General features: G+C 38.5%; 1 protein-coding gene across 1 annotated transcript; it reads left to right on the plus strand.

Annotated features, from left to right (window-relative positions):
- Positions 1-107: 107 nt before the first annotated feature.
- Positions 108-2,231, plus strand: LOC124269193 (the record flags this gene model as incomplete). Its single annotated transcript, XM_046704203.1, has 4 exons — positions 108-229; positions 1,646-1,778; positions 1,896-1,991; positions 2,095-2,231. Coding segments are annotated over 4 exons (488 nt in total), but the record flags the coding sequence as incomplete, so codon positions are not given.
- Positions 2,232-11,044: the final 8,813 nt, after the last annotated feature.

Consider the following 11,044-nt stretch of genomic DNA (forward strand, 5'->3'; position numbering starts at 1 on the left):
CAGATACAGTCATGTCCTTACTTTGGGTTTCCAAGAGAATGCTATTACTCAGTGCCACACCAGGAATGATGAATGGGCTTTAGAGGTTCAATCTCGTCTGTCCACAGTGAATGATCTTCCAGCCGAGGAAGCTCTCTATCACCACACTTGCAAGGAACTGTTCATGGCAGGCAAGTTCCCTCCAAAATATACTTTAGATGACAAGCATTCTTCCAACAAGAGAAGAAAGGTTGGTCGACCACAAAGCATATCCAAAGCTAATAGCCTGAAATATGCGATTGACTATCTGGAGGAAAACGATGATGAGACTATCACACTTCAAGACCTTCACCAAATTATGCTGAGAGAGAGTGGTCTGTCAGAGGAAGACGTTTACACACCAAAGCAACTTGAGCGAGAGCTTGAAAAGCACTATGGTGCAAAAGTTTCAATAACCACCATACGGCAACGTCCTAACATTGTAACTCTGACATCCAATTTGAAATATAGTACAAGAAGCAGAAGTCAGAGCCTCGAAAATAAATGATGTCTCAGACATGGACAAACTTATTGAAAGTGTTGGGAAGTTCATAAGAGCAGATATCAAATCCTTGCGTCATGATGATGAATACCCTACATCAGAAGACATGTCTTCTGTTGAAAGAAATTTGGCTTATCTTCCACATTCTCTTCAATTGTTGTTGAGTAGCATTATTAAGAGCAAAAATGCAAAACTTCGTGTGGCTTCAATAGGTCAATCAATTATGCAGTCAACATGCCCAAGATCGTTTCTTCCACCCCTTCAAGTAGGACTTAGTGTTACCTTGGAGCACAAATATGGTCATCGTGATCTAGGAGACATGATCAGCAAACTTGGTTTCTGCGCTTCATACTCTGAGGCAAACAAGTACAGAACAAATGCTGCTGTTGTGCAAGGTGTAGATGTACCTGAAGACGATTCAACTTCATTTCTACAGTACCAGGCAGATAATGTAGACCATGCATCAAGAACTCTTGATGGATATGGGTCCATTCATGTGATGGGGCAAATGGCAACATTCACTCCAGCTATCAAGAGTTCTCGCAAAGTCCCACGGCTAGATGTGCGCCTTGAAGATATAAGACATTTGACAAAAGTAAACTTGGTAAACCAAGTTGACCCCAGAGAAATCTTGTCCAAAATCTCATATCAAAAGGTGGATGTTCATCATCATTTTATTCATAATGATTGCCTTGATATCATGTGGACAGTAGCATTTCATCAGCCTCAATATCAGCCAATGTGGTCTGGATACATGCAGATGCTTCACAAGGACCTATCACATCCTGGAAAAAGCTCGGATATCTGTCTCCCTATGATAGACCTGACACCATCAGACCCAACCTGTGTCCGCTCAACGTTGGAGTATGTTGCTGAACATTCGGGCAGATATTGTGCTACACCAGTCATAACCTTTGACCAGCAGCTTTGGTGGATAGCATACATGGTTATCGAGGCACAACCGACACAGAGTTCTCTTCACCAAATTGTCCTCATGTTAGGGGGTTTCCATACTCAAATGAGTTTCCTAGGATCAATTGGCAGTCTAATGGCTGGATCTGGATTGAAAGAGGCCATAGTTCAAGTTTCACGAGAGGGCAGTGCTGAACAAATGCTGTCTGAAAGGCAGTCACACGAGCTGTCAGGGCTCACCTACTTGTGGATGCTGCTCTGAACACAATTGCAACAGCACAAATGCTTCATGTTCCTGTACCACATGTCTTCAAGGACGATGCTGACAATGGCAATCAGATTGAAGGTACATTTTTCCTATTTGTTTTGTTCCCATATAATGTTCTGATTCATCTGTGTTGAATTTGAGCAAAACTTTGTTTCAATGTGGACATGCTAACTAAACATGTTGTATGATTTTCAGATTCTCTTGACCCTACTGATGGAGAGGATATAGCAGTGAATGAAGAACCCCAAGATATGCTGGATGAGCATGATGTTGAACCTTTGCCAGATGAGAGTATGTAGTTTTATATACAATGTATTTGATTTTTCGAGTAATGGAATAATATATACACAAGACCTTTTCAGTATAGGTATATATGGCAATTCTTTCTTTTCAGCTTACCAGAATGGTGCAGACATTCTTACGGCAATACACAATGTCAGCAAACAAGTTTCAGATGGCAATCTACCCCTTGATGAAGCTGTAGGAACTACTCCTTTCACAAAGCTACAAGAAGCTTCCACAAGATGGTGAATCTCTCAATGATCATCGTACAGCCAAGCTATGGATCATGTATATGACATTAGTCGCTATCCTTCGTGCATTTATCAGGGCTGGTCGTACTGGAAATTGGAAGCTGTATCTTCAGACACTACATGAGATGTTACCATACCTTGCCGCATCAGGACATCATAACTACACAAAGTCTCTTGTCCTGTACTTGAACAAGATGCAGAATCTTGAGGAAAGTCATCCTCATGTATACCACATGTTTGTTGATGGATTCTTTGTCTTGAGAAGAAGTGACAGGTACTGGGCAGGGATTTACAGTGACCTCTTTATAGAACAAGTTCTCATGAGAAATGTTAAGGCAGTAGGTGGTCTTACAAGAGGTCGGGGCTTTGAGCAGTCAACAAGCTTGTTGTGGCTGCTTTCCACTCCTGCATGTGCAGAGATCAACAAAGCCATGGGAGTAGTTACAGGTGTTCATGACAACTGTGATGCAGAGTTTCACAAAGACAGATCAGAAGCTCGAATGACAAGAGACATCAAAGATCTGAAGACCATAATGAACTATTTCATGGAAAGAGAACCATTCTCAAAGAATTCAAAGGAATTGCGAAGTCTCTCATCTGGACTCATAGGTGACAGTTCTGTAAATGTTGACAGAGCATTCACAGTTGGAGAGGCCATAGTAGATTCAATTGTAGGCAAAACTGTAGCAGAATACAAGTTCTGCAAAAAGGATCAGGTCAGCACATTAGCCTCTTTCACCTACATTTCCGTCGACGGGGATCGTCTGGAGATTGACTCAAAGCAGTTGTTTCAGCGACTTGTAGTAGCTGGCACAGGAATCATTGATGTACAAACCTTGTTCTCATACGAACTATCATCATATCCAACAGCCCTCTTCGATACAAGTCTGCTAATGCGCCTGCCAGACAAGTCAAGTCTTCAGAAGGGCTTGGTGAAGAAGGTTCCAGCTTGTCTTGACAACGAATCACCCGGAGATGCTGTCTATGTCCTTGATGGTGGAGCTCTCTTGCAGCAATTACCATGGCCAAGTCATTCAACCTATGCTGACATTTCAAGCATATATGTCCAGTTTGTAACTCGTCACTATGGTGATGCTGTTTTGGTATTTGATGGCTACGAGAGTGGCCCCTCTACCAAGGACGAAACCCATCAAAGACGAGAAGGTACGCACAGCTTTGGCCCAGAAGTCAATTTCAAGCCCAATATGAAAATGACTATGAAAAAGAAGGCATTCCTTGCAAAACCAAAAGAACAAACAGAAACTTCTGTATTTCCTGGGCACTGAGATGGAAAAGGCTGGCATAGAGGTCCACCACAGCTCAGCTGATGCTGACTATGACATTGTCGCAATTGCCTGTAAGATTGCCATGAAGAGACCCGTGACAGTAGTTGGGGATGACACAGACTTGCTCATCTTGCTTCTTCACCATTTGAGGCCAATACATCATGGAATATGCCTGCAAACATCCACAAAGAAAATCAACATTCGTACCATGCAAGAAGGTCTAGATCCTGATCTATCTTCAACATTGCTTTTCCTACACGCTGTCACTGGATGCGATACAGTGTCAAGGCCATATGGCATAGGAAAGATCATGGCTTTGAGTAAATTTCACCAGCTTAGAGAGCATGGCACTGAGTTCATGAAACCAAATCAAGGACATGAGAATGTCAGTTTGCACGGCCAGGCAGCTCTTGAAGTTTTATATGGCTGTAGTTCTGGAAACAGTCTTGACTATGAAAGAGCAGTAAGGTTCAGCAACAAAGTGGCCTCAAGATCAGTATATCTACCTCCTGAATCCCTCCCACCGACCACAGATGCAGCCAAGTATCACAGCTACCGGGCATACCATCAGGTTCAAACATGGCTCGGCAATAACCTTGATCCAACCAACTGGGGTTGGCAAATTTGCAAAAGTCAGAGTGTGGACAGATTGAAGCCACTGAGAATGAAGAAAGATGCCGCACCTGCTTGCTTACTAAAACTGATCAAATGTAATTGCAATGGCAAGTGTGACAGGAACACTTGTTCCTGTCGAAAGAATGGACTTCTCTGCACCTTAGCCTGTGGACATTGCAAGGGAACAACCTGCCTCAATGTGGCAACTGAGTCAACAGATGAATAGTTATGTGGAGTGTTATGGACACAAGATCAATATATAGAGACACAAAGTCACTAAATATAAATAAATTTTTGTGTGTTAACCTCAATATCTTCATATTTGAAGAAGCTAATGTACTGTAAGTCCCCATGGTCCCTAGTATGGTGATCTACCTTCAGTTGTTGGCAATATATAGCCGGTTTTTACCTTGTATTGTCCTATAGTTAGACTGTTTTAGATTTGATTGCTAGTTTTAAATTCGAATCTGTGATAATCTAGTTATTTTACTGTCCTTCGTTGACAGGTTTTTATAGTTTGCCCTTGCTTATTATGTATAAAATTAATTGTTCTCGTCACGATATGGCTGAAATATTGCCGATGTGACGTTAAATTTTAACTCACTCACTCACTCATATTTGAAGATATGAAGACTGTTAACTTCAATAATGATTGCATTGATGCTTTTGATTGGTTAAACAGTTGATTCTTTGGCCACCATCTTGTTTTTAAGCAGAAGTTTCATATTTATTGCAAAAATGAGACAAAGGGGGCATCCTAGAGCAAATCTGGTGTTATAAATGGATTCTCTGACCTGAAAAACATGGGTTTACATAATTCTCTTGTTGGTATAGGTCAAATGGTTATGAAGATACAACATTTTTGGGGTTTTCGGAGCCTGGCTGGCGGCCATCTTGGATTTCGGCAAATCTAGGTCATTAGCACCACTCAGATTGTGGTAGATCTTTAATCCTGACTTGTAGACATAATTTCCTATCAAATTCAGTTGAAAAACAAAATAAAGCAATTTTGTCCAACCTGGCCGTTTTTTGCGCTTCGTTTACCGGACTAGTTTGATTAATTACACGAAACCGCGTGTATAGCTTATCATAATATACACCGGAGTCAGTAATCTCAACGGGGTTAGAAGTCCACAGAGATCATCACCTGGACTGCATACACTTAAATTGTTTACAATTTAATTGTTGAATTGTGCATCTTATTGTTTGCATTGGTATTGTTTACACTCATATTTGCTACTTACCGAAATCCAAAAAAGAAATTAGAATACGCATATCAAAGAATTTCTTTACCAAAAGCACATGAACTGCATGTCCTACACGTTACAAATGACAACTCCTCCTCTGATGAAACGTATCAACTTCCTGAAAGAATTTATAACGAAATTGCAGACAGTAGTAATTAGAGGGAAATTCTAACAAGAATATAAGTTCTATTTTATTCTCTCTCTCTCTCTCTCTCTCTCTCTCTCTCTCTCTCTCTCTCTCTCTCTCTCTTGGTGGATTCTTTTACCTATTTAGAAAAGCTGTTTTGCGAATTTGCAATAAGATTGTTGAAAAAATCCAGAGAGATGAAAAAAACACTAGGGGTAACGTTGTACGACGGAGAAGAAGTAGAAGAATAAGGCGAGCACCGAGGAGATTCGGTTTTGACGATTAATACGTCTATGCGTTGTGTAATTGATACTACCACAGTTATCATTTGTTTTACATAATGTTTGTGTTTACCTTTTGAGTGAGTGAGTGAGTTATTATTTAACGTCACATCGGCAATATTTCAGCCATATCGTGACGAGAACATTTGACATTCCAATAGAATATATATAGTTATTATAAAAAACCTGCCGACGAAGGACAGTAAAAATACTAGATAATCACAGATATCAATACAAAACTAGCGAACAAGGCTAAAATATTCCAATTAAAGAAGACAATACAATGTAAAAATGGGCTATAGATCGCCAACAACTGAAGGTAGATCACCATACTAAGGCCCATGGGGGCTTACATTACTTTTGCTACCTGCATGGACCCTATCTGGATTTACACCATCCCTTCAGCCATTGGCGGTTATACTGAGATTTAGCCATACATTAAAATGACAAATATACTACGATTAAAAACCTGGTAGACTGAAATTTACTTGAAATGTTTTGGGACTTACGTACCCTCTCAGGAGGACAATAATTTTACGCTACGTCAACCCCCTTTGAGGGCACAGCCACTAACAATCTAAGTTAACAATCTAAACTACCAATCATTAAAATACATCTACTTACAGAGCATATTAATAAAAAATCAGTGATCAAATCAATTTCTTTTAAAAAATCAAGAATTAAATGAACATGAACAGTGTTAAAAAGATCCTTAACAGTTTTGACATTAAAATATTTATCCCTTATGATGGAGAATTCGACACAGTGAAGCAGGAGATGCTTGACTGTGACTTTCTCATCACAAGGGATACAAAACGGAGGATCTTCACCTTTCAACAAGTAGTTGTGAGTATATCTTGTATGGCCAATGCGACATCGTCGCATAATGACCTCTTGAAATCTGTACTGACAACCCAAGTGAGTGTAACCAATATAAGGTTTTATTTCATGTAGTTTATTAATACCTACTTGAGTGTCCCACTTCTTCTGCATCAGATCACGGATGTAAGTTCCAATGCAAGCTTTGTAATCAGAGTAAGGAATAAGAAGTGGTGTCACAGATTTGTTGAGTGCTGCCTTGGCAACAAGATCAGCCATTGTGTTCCAAGAAATGCCAACGTGGCTGGGTAACCAACAAAAGACGATGTCGCATTGGCCAGTAGTTTACCTTTTGACTTTATGTGGTCGTGCTCTGGTGCGATTTTAAAATGCATTTTAACATTATATTCAAGTTTCCAGGTGTCATTTTAGTTGTTGTTGTTTTTGTTGTTGTTTTTATTCCATAGATAGGTTTTATATTCCTTTTTTGGTCATAAAAGGTTATTATATATAACTTGATGAAACAACTGCATCATTGTTTGGTAGAGAACATTCCTAAGCCGATGTCGGTTCTATTTTTGTATGAAGTTGTATTTTAATCTTATTTCACCTATCATCCGTAGGTTTGTATATTCCTTTTTTGTCATAAATGGTTATTATACATAACCTGTTGAAACGACTACATGATTGTTTAGTACTTTGTTTTAATTTGAGTACATTCCTAAGCCGATGTCGGTTCTATTTTGTATTAAGTTGTATTTAAATCTTTTTTCACGTATCATCCATAGGTTTTTATATTCCTTTTGTTTTTTGGTCATAAAAGGTTTGTTATATATACCTGTTGAAACGACTACATGATTGTTTAGTACTTTCGGTATATTTTGAGAACATTCCTAGAGCTATGTCTGTTCTAATTTGTATTACATTGTATTTTATTCTTATTTGTAATGATAATATAATTGCTTAATTTATTTTGGTTTGCCTTTATTCCTTACAATCGTTTTTGATATTCCTTGTTAATATTACTCTGATTACTAGTAACAGCTTACCCGTGGAAATACGGGTTATACGGGTTAGAATTAATACCCAGTAACCAAATGCTTGTCGTAAGGGGCGACTAACGGGATTGTGTGACACGTATCGTTGTATCCAAATAATATAAATGCTCGTGTAGTTGATCACTGGATTATACGGTCCAACATATCATTTACAGACCGCTGACTTGTACCTGAAATATTGCTGAGTGCGGTGTTAAACACCTACTTGTGACAGCTAATATTTCAGTGTATTTCTACTCAATCAATCAATCAATCGGTATATATTTATGTATATATTTCTATTATGTGATATTGTGAAATAATGCTGAGATTTAATAATTGGATATTCAAGTTAATCAATAATATAATAAACACGTGTATTCATTTTACCATGTGTACGTCCTCTTTGTTCCATAATTTGTATATAAATATCTCTAACTTTCAACTCCTATCTCCTTGTCAGCTGATTTCTGTGGAGATGTTTTACACGCCGTCTCAGCGAATAATACTCACTATGGGTTATTATGAACAATGAGCAATTGTAACATACTGTTCATTTTATATGAGGTCAGACTTGTTAATATTACGAATTACAGAATGTCGTCTTCTGTCTATAGTATGTATGTTCATAATCAATGAAATATAACATGTAATACGTATCATCACAACGTGATGTCTAAGAACAAACATTCCACTGTGACCGTATGACGTATATAAGAGTAGTAATTTCCAGCCATTTTATTCGACATGGCTTCTCAAAGCAACATCGTTTCTTCTACTACTTCGAATGACAGTGAACAGGATGAATTACCATGGTTTGTAGATTTCAATAGTCTTATAGCCATGAATCCTGTTCAAGTTAAACAAATTGATTCGTCATCTGTAACACGAAGACAATACTCATGCAGTCATTGCCCTTACAAAACCATAAACAGAACAGATTTCGAACATCATGTATGGTGTCACTTACGATATTTAAATGAGAGGGTGTCCATGTCTACAAGTCTGGTTTGCTTGAACCCAGATGTGTAAAACACACACACACACAAGTAAACAATACCGCTTAACTAAAGGTCTTCTCAAGGTCCATTGAAGTAAATTACTTTACAAAAGAGACTGGATAACTAGCTTTATAGCAAATGTTTCTGAAATATATTTAGAATAGTCGACTTAATACGTATCGCATCACAGTTCTAGAATTCAAAATATGTTTCAACATTTCAAATGGTGTAATATTGACCATTCAAAATTTATTTCAGAAACAAAACTTACTAAAATAAGTTCATAACACAAATTTCGCACTTGGTTTTCATTTATTGCGCAAATTTCACTTTTATTTTACTGTTAAATTTCAGTCACCGATATCAAGTCTATTAACAACTCCTCTCCATCCACTACTAGCACACCTACATCCTCGCCTACTCCTAACACACCCATATCCTCGCCTACTCCTCACACACCCACCTCTTCATCCACTGCTGACACACCCACATCTCCTCCTATTCCTCACACATCCACATCCTCTTCTGATCCTCACACATCCATCACTCCATCCACCGCCGAGTCACCTACACCTCTTCATCCACCGCTAGCACGTCCACATCTCCGTTTACTACTTTCTCAATCACAAATCAACCCTCGTCATCTACCAACACGTTTACTCACTCTGTTACATCCACCACTAATTATACCTTCAATACCACTGCTGGACCTTGCAGCAGGTATTTCATTTTATGTTTCATATTCGCAATTGTTTATGTAAGAAAATCGATTAAATCTAAATTAACATGTGTCAATACAAATGACCCATGCACACTTAAAAGTGATAATGAAACAGAACTGTCTGATATTGTAGTGCTGCCTTTGTTTCAAATGAGGTATAGTTAAAGAGCTTCAAGTAACCTGGTGCGCCGAATGGGAGAGCATGTTTAACAAGACGACCATGTCTGAGAATGTATTGGATATATCTCTGTCACACACCAAAACCGGATCAAGCGGTTCTTTATTAGTAAAAAGTGAATGAAGATAATTGGTGCTATGCTTTGAGCATCTGTAATATTGTTATGGTTTACAAATTAAAAATATATTACGCAACAGACAGGCTTCGGATGATCCTATTATTGTTGAATCATGCATTCACATTTTAATATCACAACTAATCTTTTCTACAATTTGTTATTTTCTCAGACTACTCCTCAATCGATCTGGAATCCACCAGGGACGACAACACTTTAGAACTGGAACTGGATCACTTACAAGGTAATGTATGAATATACTCGACAGTCCGGCTTAATTATCAATCGAATCAGTTGTTTAACCTTAAGATTCTAATCATGGCATATGTGTTATGTCATGTTGACTCATGCGCACTAGTCCATAATGGTTCTGACAGGGTGGTCTTCATAACATGACGTTTCATAAGTGATAGAAGAATATCATATTTAGATTTTCTACTTAGATTTGTTTTCAGGTTTACATAGTTTCCTCAAGAAGGTTTCTGTTCATCATATTACCCCTTTGAATCACTAAAGTATTTATCGTTTCAGGGCAAGTCACTACTTCTCTGGTCTTAATCGTACTGGCAGTGATTGGGGTAATCATCGGATACCGATCACCATATACAGGAAAAGGATTTCCATCGCCTGTCTCCATCGTGCTGGACGCAGTAGAAAAATAAAGACAGAGAAGCGAGTCAACGTCAGTTCACGGAAATGGTGGAGCGTCGCATGAACAAGTTCCTGACTGTGAATAACAAAGAAACCTCCCACGCTACACCTCCGACCTGGAATGACGATGCCATTGAAGAAACCTCACAACCAACGCCGTCATGTTCGTCACAGGCAGTCACACAACCACATTCACAGGTGGTTAAAGCGCAGGTGCACCACAAGACAGACAAAAGAAGTCCCTTGAGGTATCTGCAGTCTCTTACCCCACCATCAAGTGACTGAGCTATTCAGTTAGTATGAACGCGTGAGGTTAATTAAAGTTGAAACACTTTCCATCACGAACAGTGTTTTCACTGACCTACCTATCACCAAGGTTTTGATATCAGTCATTTGAATGTTCATAACTTCTTAAAACATGTGGACAGTATATTAATAACTCGGGCATAACGATCTTTTCACTATTTTCTGTCTTGCAATCCCTTTGAATATACACCCATCACGACTTGTAGTTTTGTAGAAATATATCTCACGATTCTCATTTTCAAAGCTGCGACTTTCCTGTATATAAGAAGTGAATAAAATCATATTGGTCAAACGCTAAGGCTTATCTATTGATTTCACCTTCTGCTAACGGAAACGATAAAATATCTTTTTGTTCTAGTCATATCTCATTCGAAAATTTGAGAGATACCTTTGATTTTATTTTTTCAAAACTTGTAACACACCAACA

This window comes from Haliotis rubra, unplaced genomic scaffold (assembly GCF_003918875.1).
Source record: "Haliotis rubra isolate DU_JTF1 unplaced genomic scaffold, ASM391887v1 Scf1429, whole genome shotgun sequence".
Lineage (NCBI taxonomy): Eukaryota > Metazoa > Mollusca > Gastropoda > Lepetellida > Haliotidae > Haliotis > Haliotis rubra.